Here is a 16,199-nt window from a genome sequence, read left to right on the forward strand (position 1 = left end):
GGAGGGAAGGGAAAGGTGGGAAATGGGCCAGTTTTACCAGACTGAGACTCGTCCCAAAAGCTGGCCGAGGCATGGAGGGCTGGGTAAAAAGACAACAAGTTAGACAGACACACAAATACATGAGGGAAAGAACAACACACACACTACAGATCAAACAACCCACAGGCACTTTAAAAGTGCCTTCCTCAGCAAAGAGAGATTCTCCCAGTGCAACCTTGAGGGTTATGTTGTCCAGCATCTATCAGCCCTCTATACGGTTTCTTCATACTCCCGCCAGAGAGGAGAGGGCTTGAAATAAAGCTGAAAGTGAAGGAGATCTGTGTATGTGTGTGTGTGTGTGTGTGTGTGTGTGTGTGTGAGGTGAGAACGAAGGAGTATGCGAGATGCAGATGTCGGGCTTCAATGCCACTCGTAATCAACAGAACAAATTGTCCAAATCAATCATGGCTACCCCTGCATGAGCAACGCCAGGGAGATTGGGAAGAGCACTTGTATGATTATCGTGAAAGATAGCAGTAATTGTCTCCTTAATGCAGCCAGACTGGTGACTGACACAGCCTGGTTAAAATTGCATGAAAAGGACAGCAGACACCGCCGACGCACACACGCACAACGTTCCCTCTGTCTCCCCTCGTCTTTACAGTACTTTCATGGGCAGCACACATCGATTCAGATGTGACGGGGGCCATAAAATAGAGGCAAATGGGCGAGGTTTGGCCGATAAGACGGGCAGGGAAGAAAGAAAGAAAGAGAAGGGACGGAGAGAGAGATCTGACTTTTAATCTGCAAAGAAGACAAACATCAGAGAGGGTGATTTTCCAGCTCACTGCCGTGACGGACGTAAAGAGAGAAAGAAAGAGAGCGATAAAAGGCAGGACGGAGCTATTTGACTACCAGATTCTATTGAACTGTAAAACGTAATGGATGTGTCAGGCCTCCATTGGCATATGGAAGAGTTTACAGTGGCTGGAGCTAAGTGTGCCATTAGCTTTCACATGAGCGTTTGCTGCCCATTATCTTTGATGTCATACCAATGGTATTACCTTGTTTAAATGTAACATATGGAGGGCCTGCAGTGATTTTTTTAAATAACACATTAAGCTAAGACACCGACAATGCACTGAGGCCTTTTTTTTTGAGTCAAGCCAGAGTTCTCAGAGTAAGAGGTATCAATATCTGGACAAATATAGGTCAAAACTATCTCCATGGCTGCATACTACTACAGGTGGTTGATAACTTGGGTGAATACTTTCTTAACCAACGTCTGACATCCTGTGAATCTTTATGAGAGAACACAAAAGGGTTTCATAGATCTCCTCGAGTGTGTCAAAAGTACAGACTCAACTCAACCTTGAGCTGCTTCACTGTTCGAGGCCTCAGTAAAAATGTGAAGATTGAGACAGCGAACAATTAGTCCTTTTTTCTTTCGAGACAGTCTGTGTGCGTGTCAATAAATCGGACAGTACGATGAGGTGGCGGCACAAGGATATTGTAGCATGAGGGACATGTTATTTCACTTCTAATGAGTGGAGGATCAGCTAATCCCTCCTCAGGAGAAAATAGATCCAGTGTATTGATCTGCCTATCGTGCTGCCTGCTTTTATTGGTAACACTTGAGCTGAAATAAGTATTGATCGCTGGTGTGCCTTCATTGTTGACTGAGATAAATATTTACAGGCTTTAGCGGATTTGTTACAACTGTTGTCTTACAGCTAAAACCTGTTACAGTTGCTTATACGGCACATGCTTCTGCCGTTTTTCAGGATTTGGGGCCAAATGTCATCAAATTCAACCTCGAAAGATGTGCTGTTCCATGTTTGAGCTCTGCTTGGCTCTAAATTCCCTGAAAGAGATAAATGGCGGGGGGCTGATGACGGCCAAAGGTGGGCTCATATCTTCAGAACACGTTGTGGATTGTGTGGCAGTGAACTGTGCTGGTTTATTGGAAGGCTTTGGAGACGTAACTCTGCTCCCGGGGGATCTCCAGGAGAGAATCCCTCCTTTCACAATCAGTCAGACTAACTCTCGCACACTGTCTAACTTGCAATGATACTTTTATTTGCGACCTTTCGGAGCTAGAACTTCATCATTTGCAACGTTTCGGTGAAACGATGCAAATAAATGTATCACTGGAAGTTAGACAGTGTGCGAAAGTTTGTTTGCAATTTCCGATCCATTCGTCCCTCTCCTATGCACCTGTCTCTTGAAATAGATGTGCGAAGTGTTCTTCTGTTCACAATCAGTCAAGACTAACACCACTGGGACAAATAGAGAGCAGAATTCAACTGAGGGAGAGGGAGAGAGAGATAGAGAGGCAAAGGGGAGAAAGGAGCCCTTTATCTTTATGAACTGAGTCTGGCAGAAGGCACTGATTGGTACAACAGCGGCCTCTGGTAGTCTCTCAACTCTCTCCCTACTCAACTCCTCAGAGAAATGAACTGATGCAAGACTGGATTGAGATTGACTGGGCTGGGGGAGAGAAAAGAGTGAGATATAGCTCAAGAGGGAGATACTGAACAGTGGCACGGACTGATAAAGAAGAATGTTTGTGTGTGTGGGGGGGGATAAAAGCAGGTGGGAGATTAAAAGAAAAGGAAAGAAGGTGAAGGAAGACAGAAAAAGCAGGAATAGAGACACTGACGGTTATTTATAAACCAAAGCGGAGGGGACCTAAAATATGATGTTGACGCATGTATCAAACCAAAGTTCTTTCAAAAATCTGGAGGAAAACTAGAGAAAATGAAACTCACTGGGGATCAGGCAGGGTACGACAAATATCAGAGTCGGACTGTCAAGTGTTGTCAAATTCATAAACATGGATTACCGAGGTCAGACTTAAGGTGTCACTTTGTGTTTTTTTAATTTCCTGCCACCTGCCATTTTGATCATTTACATATGATGATGAGGTGATTCATGAGAGCACCGCTGTAGAAAAAAATACCACCTGTTCATCTGGTTGTTTAAGGCAGATGGCACAATATTACTATTCCTGAGGTAAACATTAAATATGAAATAATAATGTGTTGATTCTCAGTGTATCAACAAACTAGGGTTTTTAAATTGAAGACAGAAGTTTAACAGAGAAAAAAGGAGGAGATCACATAGAAGAGAAAGAGACAAGTATTCTCTGCAGTGTATAGGTCGAAATAGTTGATTGTTTGCATGTGACGTCAGCAGTTTTAACATTAAGAATGACAGAGAGCCAAACCGGAAAGTCTGCTCCATAAATTAGAAAAACTAGTTCAAAATCACATTGACATTCGTAATAATAGAAATGACCAAAGATCTCTACAACATAAACTTGCTTAACAACATGTTGTGGGGATGACAAGGTTGATGGGTATTTTTGAAATTATGTGATATTGTAGTGTTTAAAAACTATTTTTGGTTTTAGCGACATAAAACGAACACTTTCCCACAAGCCCTTGACGGCAGACTGAGGACTGAAGCGAAACACTGCATCATTATGCTAAAAGAAAATGTTGAAAAAAGTCTTTAGACAGTGACTACAGTTAAAAAAAAAAGAGAGCGTGGGTGGATATCATAAATAAGGAAAAGACACCTCACTAGTAAAATTTAAAAGAATAGTTTAACATTTTGGGAAATACATGTATTCACTGTTAATGTCATGTCGGTGTGTTAGGTACAGGACCGGAGTCAAGAGGTGATTAGCTTAGCTGGAAGCACGTGGGAAGCAGCTAGGAAACAGCACATGACTGACTCAAAAACCATAATGAATCATATTTACATATTTGTTTGTACACTGCTAAACAAACAGGATACAATGTGTTAATTAGTCAGCTTTAGAGGTGCTGGTATGTATATTTTTGAACATTGCATCGAACCAGGCTAGCTGTTTCCCCCATTGCCTTTATGCTATGCTAATCACCTCCCAGCTCTGCAAGCAATAATCATATTTGCAGTTTGTTTTCTTTGCAGTTATTTGAATGCTAACAAAGTATTTGTTGTTGAAATTTGTTAGAATCACAACTAATTGCAAGTGCTATTGTAGATACTCATTTACTGTATCTGAACATGTTATGTTTTTTCAGAAAGACCAATTAAAGAAACCCTCAATAGAGGTTGAACTTCTGTGACTTTACAGAAGCTAGAGTTAGCGTTAGAACGATACTTAGCACTGAAGTGATCTCAGGATTTCAGCTCTCTTATCAAATCTTATTATGCAGTACCAGCAGATATGAACAAAACCAAAGGTAGGTAATTAGAAGGTAGAGAAAGGGACATTTGACTTACAGGGACAGTTGGCGCCCTCTGGAGTGCTGGACGGTGTCTTGCCGTCAGGGCAGCAGCCGAACGCCATGTTGTCACAGGAAGACCTGTCCTCAGCTGTGGGTACAGTGGTGCTTGCCACTGTGGGACCTGGGGGTGATACACAGGGGCTCATAATAATTCATGAAGCCTCGGAAAATGTATTAATTCAAGGCAGCTTATCTCATAGACCCAGAGGAGACTATTTTTTAAAGACTTCTTAGGCTCTGAGGACGGGTAATGTTTCTAAGGTCAAAACCTACAACTTATGCAGATGCCTGTGTGTTCACAGTGTGCTGACTGGTGATTGGACGCTAATAGAGGCATCTGTCAGGAGTGATTATATGGCATTTTCATGGGAATTCATTCTACACCTGGAACTCATTTTGTCAGGCAGAGAACACATAATGGGCACTGTTACCACTTATGTCACACACAGAGCACTTTTAATGATGAGGGGATGTGATAACTGCTCACTGCTCATTGGCTGACAGTTGCATTCAAGGCTTTCCAGGAGGAAAAAAAAAACCATACAGTCGTGTTTGCATTACCCTCACTGTATATCTGGCTATCTTGGGACATAAAAGGCATAAAAGTGGCTGGTCTCTCTCTCTCTGAAGGATGATAGCGTGTAACCACAGCGGACCTCCGTCCTCTCTAATGATGGTTTTGGTGGAGGGGGTGTCTTGGTCGAAACCACTCAGTTTATGGGCGCACAGAGATTAGAAATAATCGCGGCGGCAAACAGCTAGCGGCTAAACAAGTCGTAAAGACGTCAGAGGCGAGGGACGTCCTGCTCAAGGACTCGCGGTCAAAGGAAGCGGGAGGAGGGAGGAGGAGGGGGAGAAGGGGGGAGAGGCTGGGGTTTATAGGGCATCTGCTGGTGTGTGGTCTGCAGATTTACAGATGCTGGGCTGAAGAGGAGAGCGATGGTGGGGGAAAGAGGGCAGTGCGGTACAGCAAGGGGACTCTGCATGACTCCAGTGGGAGCCATGAAAACTGTCAAATATATACACACACACACACACACACATACACACACTCTATCACACCGACAGAGAAAAGTGCAGATTTCAACAGAGCACAGATACAAAAACACATGCACACACACACCTTTGACCTGCTCACATTTATATACTCAGACAGTGATATGTGCTCTCAGAATTGGACAAACTCAGTGACATGAGGAGAGGGAGATAAGACTTAAACACACAAAACATAAGATAGGACTCCAGCATATTGTACATATACGTATATATATATACACACACACACACACACATATATATATATATATATATATATATATATATATATATATATATATATATATGTATATATATATAAATATATAACACTGGTAGCCCTCACAAACACATACATACAATCATGGAAAAACTGCTTGTTACAGAGTTTAAATGTCCATGTCGAAATCTTCTGCACTGCACAATCTTCTCATCTGCTCACATTTTCATGCTCACAGATTGATGTGAGCGAGAGTACTTCTGCACGCAAGCACAATGTAATGTAGGGTACATTTTACACACATACAAACACACACACACACACACACAGCCACAAGACAGCGGGTCTCCTTGGCAGACAGGCTACATGCTCCTCGCGTCACCGAGCACTCTGGTCAGCCTCTGACAAGAGAATAAATCTAAGACTCGGGGAGAAAGAACGAGGGAGGAGGAGGAAGAGCTGAGGAAGAGCACATTGGGGCCACGCTGTTCCATCAATCCTATCCTGTTACTGCAAGCTGTCAGGCGAGGTGGATGGATGGAAGGAAAAAAACAACAACAAAAGGTCTGATTGAAAAGTCTCAGTCATCCCTTGTTGTCCAAGCGGAGGCCCAGAAACCGCAGCTGGCTGTTACAGTCAGAAGGGCATGTCGAGAAAGATTTGAGACTAGTCATGTGACAAGGTACACACCCTCCACACACACTTACACCTCAACCTCCCAGTCACATCAGCCTGTCAAGTCAGGCTCCAGAGATCCCCAGATGCGGGCCAACAGTTTCATCTGGCCTGTCGAGAGTGTATTTTACAGAGCCTGGGTTTGTTTTGCTAGCTGTTGAGAGTGAGCGCGCCGGTGGAATGGGAGAAAAGCGCATGGGTGATGTAGCAACAGTGATCCATACAAATAGATTCCTTTCTGTCTGAAATTGAGATATACATCATATGCAAGTGGAGATGTTACCAACATCATCTGTTTATAAAGATTTCTCTTCCCTGCATGCTTGACTTTTATACTTGTCTCCCTAAAACAATTTGCATACAAATAACATAAGCCTGTGCTGATCTTAATGTAACTTTCAATTAACAGATGATAGCATGAATGTGTTATGATGTCAGCTAAGAAGAGACTATGAGTTTGTCCAACACTTATTGAAAATAAGCCCCTCCTACACACCTCTCAAAGCATTATGGGTAATGAAGTGAAAGAGCAGGGATTTACCGACAGGCTCCTCTGCCCCACTGGCCTCTGTTGGGACGCCGCTACCGGCTTCCTCTTCCAGATCCTCCTCCCCCTCCTCTGTCTGGTCGTCTCCGCTTGGCTCCCCGCTGCCCGAGCCCTCGAAGGAGACCGCAGCAGCGGAGGGGGTAGGCCTGCTGCGAGAGGAGGAGGTGGTGGTGGCGGCGGCTGCGGCGGTGGACCGCGGCGGCTGAGGCTGGGTGTGGATGGAGTGGCGGTGGTTTGATCGCGAGGGTTTGTGGGTGATGGTGGAAGAGGGGGTGGTGGCCGGGGACGGCTCTGTCTCTGTCTCCGTTGTCCTCGGAGGCGGGATGGCCCACACCACGTTGGGGTGGAGGGGGGCAGGGGTGGTGATGGTGGCGGCAGAGGTTGAGCTGGGGTGAGAGGCGGGGGGGATAAGGGTGGGTCGTTCTGCCGGCTCGGAGATGGTTTCTGGTGGAGGGAAGGGGAGGAAGCAAGGAATGGATGAATGACTGAGCAAAGATGGAAATGTTTGATTTTGCTTCACCTAACTCCATTACAACCTCAAAAATCACACCAGAGGAAATAAAAACATCATTAGCCAATTATGCATATCAAAATCACTTAACGATTATCCCAACCTACTGTTGACAATAACCTTTTTACTTCTGCATCTATTGGATGATTATGGCTTTTTTTTTAATCTTCTAACCTTTCTCCCTGATGCTCAACAATTTCATTACGATATTACATTAAAATGAACACACAAATACACAGACTCCCATTTGTAAAATCAACCTTTGATTAAAAACCCTGCAATGGATGAGATGTGAGGAATCTTTATTTGACAAACCTTAAGTAATGAAAGTGCATCCATATGCATGAATATGGAATATGCCAACAGATGACATTCACAGTTACATTCACTGCAGTGTGTTTCGCCTGCAGATGAGTTATGTTGCCCACACAGGGTTAAACCACTCCAGTTGATGTTGATGCATGGTGTGTAGTGCATGTTTGTGCTTCTGTGTGTACACATATGGCATACATTTGTGCGCACAATATGCATGTTTGTGTGGTGCATGCATTCTGTGCCAATGCCTATGAATTATATATCCATATTCAAATGCTGCCCTCCAGTAGCAAAGCTTTAATCACCAACAGCCAGTGCCTCCGGTGATGAATGATTGATAGAAATGGGGCAAAAAAAGCCGGCTTTAACTCCGGCTTCAAAGACGGCAGACTGCTGCTTGCAGAGAGCATGAGCATCCGTCAACGCCAACACAAACATACTGCTGTCAACAGACGCACACAAACACGTACACAACATGCAGCAAAAAAATCACTCCAAATAAGGGAGAGAGAAGAGGCTCTCTGTAGAGAGACCATCATTACCGATGCAAAAAAGCTCTGGTGCAAAAGGACAAACAGTCTGGGATAAAAGAACGATAAATAGGACAAAAACTCCTGAGGGGGAGAAGTGAGTTGGCAGGGCGATGCTACGTAAGTGAGCACTTCAGATTTAGCTGAGGCAGGCAGGCGTGACAATACTGTCATTCTTCCTTTACTTCTTTACGTCCCATGAGTATAAATATGTGTGGGTGAAATGAACAGAAGATAAAAAAAAAAAACCCCTATACCGTAGATTTGCGCCTCATTAGGATTTGCCTAACATTATGTGTAGGACTTAATTACACTGCTATAATCGCCTATTTGATCGGCAATTATTCACCGATGTGTGAAATGTGATACCTACTGAGACGGCAGAAAGCCTGGGAGACACACCGGATGTCAGATTAAAGCTCAGCAGATATTTGTATATAGAGAGATTTGGAGTGGAGTGCAAAGAGCAGAGATGCTATCACCAAGAATGGTGGCTTGCATTGCCTTTCCTCTTGGCTACACCTGTCAGTCAGGTGCCAAGCTTAGCGTCAGGTGGCTTGCACCCTGGGAAGTGCCTAATGTGTGTTTGGGTGTGTGTGCATATCATGAGCAGTGAGCTCTGTGACATGGGATAAGGAAAGAAAAGAAAAAAATACGTCTGAAATAGGGAAGAAGGACTGGCGGCTAATGCTTCCCTTAATCAGGTTTAACACTCCATTTGCCTTTTTTTTTTGCTTTTTTTCCTCTCAGCGGGGCAATGGACAGTAATGTCACCGTGTGGAGAGAGAGAAAAAAATCATAGTCATCTTGGCTTGTCTCAGCCGTGTAGTTATTGTTGAAAGGTGGTTATTAAGACTGTTTGTGGTGTCAGCTGCGCCCGGTGAAGAGGAGGAATCTGGATATAGGCGACTGAAAGGGAAAAGACAAGGGAACCACACAGCCCAGAAGAAGAAAATGATAGTGACAAAATGCCTAAACAAAAGGGTTTCAATCTGAAACAAAAAAACAGGTTAACAAAGCTAGCAGTGGGAGAAGATGGTGAGGCAAACAGTGGGAACAGAATGAGGGATTGAATAATGAGAGAAAATCGCAGGACACGGAGGAGAGATGGTGAAGGCAACAGAACCCTGACTAACACGCAGGCGGAGGGCTGCTGATGCCATATGCTGGCATTCGTTGCCAATTTGCTGCAAACCTACAGGTGATAACACCATATGGGGGAGGCAGGTCATTGCCAACTTGGTGGCCATTTTCCCCCGGCGCCAAAATTTGCTCATTGGTCCAAATGCCCTCCCTCTGGTGCTTGGTACAGTAGCTCTTGCATTTTTTTCGCCGGTTTTCTCACATATCGCCTAATCTTTTGCTTAGACACAGGAAAGAAGGCGAGAAACTCCTCCCTATACCCCGTGGCTGCACTGTTGTTTTGCTCAGGACTTCTGAGGGAGCTGGGTAACATCACACTCAGCTGCAAGTTCACTGTTGAAAGCAGAAAGATTTGAAGGAGCTCCTTCAGCAAGATTAGTGTGAATTTATCTTGGCCTGCCCATTAGTGACAGACTGTGCTGCAGTAGTCATACTCGCTGGTATAATAAAAAGTTCCAACAGATCAATGATGTTAAAAAAAGATCAATATTCACTCATTTATATAGGCCCTTGGCATTGCTCTCTTGTCAAACCACATAGCAGCTCGGTGAGCATTAGCATGCCACAGAGCTAAAGCCGGGTGTCTGGAAGGACTGCATGTAAACAGCGGGAGGGAGGGCAGGCAGGGCTGCGGCGTGGTGAGGGGTGGAGGCAGAGCAAATGCTAATTCGCACCCAGCCACACGTGAAATGAGCTCGAGATCTAACCCCCAAGCCGACAGCAGCGGCGGAGCAGCTACCCGCGGTGCGACCGCATCCGGGAGAAGAAATTAAAAGATCCTCTGTGGCTGTCGGAGGGCCCGAGCGCTCGCCTGTCTGTTCCTCCCCCGAGGGTTCGATAGAGAAAAGAGTCCGCTGTGAGGCGTCTTCTTGTCTTCTGTGCGCAGCAATGCTAGGTGAGGGATTACACACAACCCACATCTCTATTGCCAGGCAACAGAGGAATCTAAAACCAGACTGGATTTTGGCTCCTTTTGCTGGTAACCCACGGCACTGAATTTGTAATTACCAGATGTTCAGGGACTTATCAAAGCCTTGTCGATCTCTTGCTGCGCATATTTGTATTTTTTATCAGTCTACCTTCAACTGCAATTCCACACAGACTATGTCATCAGCTATACCACCTACGGATATGACCCAGTTGGTGGAGGAGGAGAGGACTGTGCTTTTCTGACGACACTGTATTTGGTCACCTGATTCCACTGAGCGATGAGGTGAGTGAACATTTTTCCACCCAAAAATCCTAGACACCTGGCAGTGGCTCATGGCCAGAACCACGCAGCTGGCACTCCTCTTCCCCACTGTGCTGGCCGACGGCATTTCTAGAACCCTGTTGTGATGCAAGCTGGCAGTCGGCGCGACAACTTCACTGTACATGAAAGCCGTGGCCTTGGCGTTTGTCCCAGCACCTATTACACCGATCCAAACAGTGTCCATCAGCATCTGGACAAAGGGGCCAGAGCTGTACCTTTTACTCAGTACACATGTACTCTACATCCGCCATCACACTGAAACAACATAGTGTTCCTGGCAGTGTGAAACTGCGAAGGGATTGACGCATTTCCCAACAGGGGGGTTTGGACTTGAAGCCAAATCTCAAAAGAGGGGCGAGAAAGCAAAGAGGAAGTGTCATTGCTATCTCAGACTCCAGTCAAACTACAACACCCTTGTTTTTCTTCCTCTCTTACTCCTTCATACTTTTCTCCGCACATGAGTTTGCTGTCACCTGGCAGTCCACGTGCAAGGGGAGGGCAGGGCTTACTTTACTGTACTCTATGTACTCAGTGAAATGAACTAAATATTTGCTACCAGACAATCATAATCACAGAGCTTGAGAAAGCGCAGTATTACAAACAATGAAAGGCAAAATTCTCAGAAGAGAGCTTGAATACTGATGACTCCTTACACTTTGATCTTATCCATGAATCAGACATGTGTCTTTTGAAATAAAAACTGGGATTTGCCTAATCACAAATAAGCATCACTGCTCCCACTGCTATCATGTAGACACAAAATCCAAGCTAAATTTGCATTCACAATGCTGTGACTTCACTTTCTGAGACAGATAGATGGATAGGAGGAGAAACAGCAGGAGGGGGATAATTTGTGGCCCACGGCTCTGCTCATTATCTTCTGATAGGGGCCTGATAACAGTTGGCCATCCTTGCGATGTGTGATGCATGGAGGCTTCCACTGGGCTCACCTGTGCATTGTCCAAAGTGTTGCACTGTGATGTCCTTGTCCTGCCTACAGGCTATGGTCCTCAGCTGGCACTGGTCAGCATAGGTCACCCCATCTGAGCCACACACCTGCTCCACAGTGACAGAGATGGAGAGAGCGGAGATGGGAACACATGTTAACTCCCTGTAGACCACTGAAGCAATGTCTTTCAGTTTAGGTTGCAAACTTGTGGATCAAACTACTTGTTTCCAAAATGCAGATAGTTTGAAGAACCCACCTTGGTTTTGTTTTTCTCATCGCAGTCAGGCGAAGGACACTCACAGTGGGCTTGGCCGTTCTCCTCGATGCAAGAAGCTCCAAAATTGCACACCAACTCTTCACATGAAGTCATGGTATTTGGACCTGTGGAAGAAATAGTTTATGTTGTTAGTTTCGCATTCTGTACAGTCCCATACTCATATAGTTTATAGAGTCTAGCTGCTTTATGAATTCTGATTGTGGTAGTTGTGTGAAAATGTGAAACTAAATTAAAAGGTAAATAGGCATGCATATTTATTGTCAAAGTTTCACAACTACAGAACATTTGCTTACTTTTATTAAGTAAGCAAAAGTTCCGCCTGTTAAACAGCCACTTGAAGAAAATTTGTTTCTCAAAATGCGTAAAGTCAGATGAAATTTAAAAAGTAATTAACCAAAAATAAATGCTTGAGTCCTTATCACATTTATATGGTATACACTGTATATCAGTGTAATAGTAATATCCTTGCTGTTGTTGCTGCTGCTTCACAGCGTGCCACTGACGCCCCCCTGCCCCCTCCTACACCACTCTGGGTGATTTTTAAATGTGTGTGGGCCTTAAACAGGATGAAAGACAGTGTTCATTACTCTGTATGTTATTCTCAAATTGAGTGACCTGTTTCTAGTCTCTTTACAACCACAGTATGGCAGTGATAATGTAATCATAAGATTGTCTAGTTACCTGTTCATCACACTGTGTGAATTATTCATAGTTTCACAGACAGCATTTTCCCTTAACTGCCTTACTACTGTAAAAGTGAGTATCTTTCGAGTTGTGTAAAGGTGCGCACTCAGGATATTTTGGCTGTGCCATTTTTTTTCACACATCTTTCCCGAAGCTCTCCAAAGGAGCGTTTGAAGCCTTGAAGTTGCCGCAGCAGGAGCTGCAGCCGGCGAGCCCACCATCCACCCGGCGGGCTGTGAGTGTGGGGTCTTTGCATTGTTGCAACATCACAGAGGCTTAGAGTACCCCCCACCCATTGGCGCTTGCTTTCATGTGCCACCACCTCTCAGTACCTTGTCTTTTCATCTGGTAGGGTGTATGGCAGAGTGCCCCACCACTGTGCCGGGACTGCTGGCTTCATTAAGTGTTTGACTTCTAGTCGATATCCAATGGTGCATCTTAATCAAGGAGCTGCAGGCCTCCACAGCAGGAACTAACCTTTCCTTCAACTGGCTTTTTAGCTTGTGCAATCACTGGGGCTGTTTTCATTATTAATCCAAGTAATCAATAGTCCTTATGCAGAAGTATAAATATACAAGTGTATATACAAGAATCATTCAAAATGGAGTATGATGAGAGAAAATAAAATATCAATGGGCGATGTATCATGCGTATGTCATTTCTACAGTCCAGTATTTTCCTAATCACTATTGATTTACTGGCCTGCAGCCGCTTCCTCCCCATGCCAATAAACTAGATGGATGTGAAAAGCAGACAGAGAAAGAACTGGCTGCTATGAGGCTGATCCAAGGATATGGCAAGTGATAGAAAACACTTCAGAATGATGGAGAAAAGCAGGGACAAAAGGGAAAAAGTGTGTGTGTGTGTGTGTGTGTGTGTGTGTGTGTGTTCATGTTGGTGTGGTTTATTAACACTCCACTGGTTGCCTTGGTACTCTCTCTTATTACCTTTGTCGCAGCCATTCATGCCCATCTTGCTTCCATCTGGACACACATTGCACTTCATGCCCTTCACTCCTGTCTTGCAGGAACACAGACCCGACATCTGTTCGCAGTCGTCCCGGACGGAGCCCGTAGCGTCGCAGTTACATGCTGCCATGGAGAGGTGGAGAAAAAAGGAAGACAGGAAGAGAAAGATTGATGAGAAAAAAAGTCAATTAAGGGTAATGACAGCAAGAGGGATAAGATTAACTTGGTTCATTTAGTGTACAAGGTATGTTGGAGGCAACCTTAGCCTCTGAACTTGGCTTTGTGATTCATCTTTGTTTCAGAGTCAAGGGTTGGGAATTATTCACCCAGCCTAAGGGGCCACAGAGGAGGGAGGAGGAGGAGGAGAAGGAGGAGGAGGATGAGTACGTAACAGAAACTCAAGAAAACAACCCTAGGGAAGGACATCAACCCCATCATGTTCCTGGAATCAATGATGTGTTTTTTTTTCCCTCCTCCCCTGCTGAATCGTGTATTGGCATACAGCGTGCTGTCTGCTTGCTGTGGGTAAACCTTGTTAAGGTCAGGCCACGGGTGAGGCACCTGCAGGCTTCCTGCTGTTGACTGAAAATGCTCTGTGGCTTTGAGAGCGTATGTCCTATGTTACCTCAGCGGCAGGATACGAGTTGGTCACCATATTGCATTACACCAAGACAAACAAGGGGCCCTGACCCCGTTCTTCACTTGAATACAAATGGATATAGTTCATTCAATATAGTTTTGACAGGACTAAAGGACGCAGTAGGAACTCTTTCTACAATAACTTCTGTCATAGAAATGTAGCTAGTTTAGCTAATAGGTCATTTATTTTTTACTGTCTTGAGTGAGGATATTAATGCTAAAAGCTCTTCAAGTGTTGGTTCAGAGGTATTGATTCTTATGAATTCAGTGAGAAATATATTTTCTCACTTACCTCTAGTCGAATCCTGCCATGCATACTTATTTTTTTATTTGCTCAGGTTTTCCAATATATACATCCCAATACCGTGGAGGTAATTTTGTTTGTGGTGTTTACAGCATTGATTGCTTTTCCACAAACAAAACTCCATCCACTTCCACTGGACCTACATTCTTGTGTCAAGTTACTTTAACACCTAACACTTTACTTAATCTTATTACATTTACACTTTTGACTGCATTGACACATTTTACTGCCTTTATTTAGTGAATACTGTATGTTCGTCCTTAAAATTGTAATTCTGTTTTCTCTATAATTTTTTACTTTACTGTATTTTTTTACTTCTGCACATGCCATCTATTGCATGGCTAGATACCACTAAATGCAAGGCAGGGTATATATATATATATATATATATATATATATGTAGGGAGGGAACAAAAACATCATACATATAGTACATACAGTGACTAGCGCATACGCTGAAATCATGTGTAATGGCTAAAATTACATTTGCTTCCTTATCAGTTCCAGCACAGATACAAAGAAATGATTCCTTACGTGTGCAGCCGCTTATGTTCTCCGTCACAATGCCACGGAAGTTCCAGAAGCCCGGTTCACAGCGGTCGCACTTCTGTCCCCCAACACCGGGCTTACAAGAGCACTGACCGGTGGCTGGATCACATGTCCCCTTGTAGGAGCCATAGACATTACACAAACAGGTACCTGAGGAGGACAGGGCAACATGGATGTCACTTTTGACTTCTGCTGCTTGAGATGGCATCTTACTCCTCTAAAATACATCACCGGTTTATGCTTTTCTAACTATGAAAGACCCAATCATCTTGTTCTGTAAATTACAACAGCTCAATACTACCAACTGTGATGGAAACTCAGTATTAAAGATTTATGCTAGGCTCAAATGTTGGGTAAGCCCTATTCCACAAATAAAAAGGTGGATAAAGTGTGCTTAGGTGAGTTTCCCCTTCACTAAATCTCTGTATATCCTTATTTCTAAGTCTGCATTTTCTCCATCCATACTGTATCCCCTAGCTAAGAGCTTGATGCAGCATTTTCTCCCCCATCTGTGTGCTATCACTCGTCAAGATCATCAGATGAAGAGATTTTTCTGTAGATACGGTACAACATTATCATAATTATTCCTTGGAGTAAGATGAAACGTTTTCAGCTCTGCAACTTTGGTACTGTAATTGCAGTCAAGGACAATAAGCCCCATATGCTGAAACAGCCTGATAGTATCTACAACTTTTTTTTCTGAGCACACACAACAAACTCAGGATACATTGGAGGTGGTGGGGGGGGGGTCAAAACAGGACATAGAAGAGGACTTACTGGGACATCCAGCCAGTCCGACACCTAAGGCAGCCGTCACGTTGTCGGAGCAGCATCCGTACACAGACAGGCTGCAGTGCTGGGGTGCTGTCGGCTCAGGCGGAGATGTGGCTGAAATCACTGATGAGGTAGGAACAAATAGGGGAGGGAAAATGGGAGATGGCACAAGGAGAGAAAGAAGAACACCAACATTTGAGTGATTACAGTGGGTGAGGGGGTGAGGGAGGCGGTGTCTGGCGGTGGGAAATTAGACAACACAATCTCTGAGCAACATGTAACTTTTTGCCAACAATGAGATTGGCTTGAGGGGCAGAGGTGGAGAGGCTGGCAGCCGGCTTCAAGATAACAATTCTATTTGCTACTTTCTCCACAATGGCTCAAAATCAGGGAGAAAATGATGCTATTACCTCCAGTGAAAACAAACAATGACGTTGCTGGTGAATGTGCAGCAGCTGACATTTACCACCTACTAGGAGGCATGTTCTCTTCATTTGTTCTTGTCTAATATTATGGAATTGTGCTGCCGCCCTGCAACCTTCCAAAAAGAAAGAAAAAAAGAGGCATG

At 44.3% G+C, this 16,199-nt stretch overlaps 1 protein-coding gene across 4 annotated transcripts in view; it reads right to left on the reverse strand.

The window, feature by feature from the left end:
• The window catches only part of agrn (agrin), a 255,636-nt gene that overhangs the window by 33,014 nt on the left and 206,423 nt on the right, over positions 1–16,199 (reverse strand). For all 4 annotated transcript variants that reach the window (XM_042408571.1, XM_042408572.1, XM_042408574.1 and 1 more), the window contains 7 exons: positions 15,635–15,754; positions 14,843–15,007; positions 13,345–13,488; positions 11,693–11,817; positions 11,438–11,543; positions 6,731–7,180; positions 4,255–4,380 (listed from right to left, as the gene is read on the reverse strand). In XM_042408571.1, the coding sequence (XP_042264505.1) occupies positions 4,255–4,380; positions 6,731–7,180; positions 11,438–11,543; positions 11,693–11,817; positions 13,345–13,488; positions 14,843–15,007; positions 15,635–15,754 (1,236 nt within the window). The remainder of the gene's footprint in view (positions 1–4,254; positions 4,381–6,730; positions 7,181–11,437; positions 11,544–11,692; positions 11,818–13,344; positions 13,489–14,842; positions 15,008–15,634; positions 15,755–16,199) is intronic.

Source organism: Thunnus maccoyii, chromosome 4 (assembly GCF_910596095.1).
Source record: "Thunnus maccoyii chromosome 4, fThuMac1.1, whole genome shotgun sequence".
NCBI lineage: Eukaryota > Metazoa > Chordata > Actinopteri > Scombriformes > Scombridae > Thunnus > Thunnus maccoyii.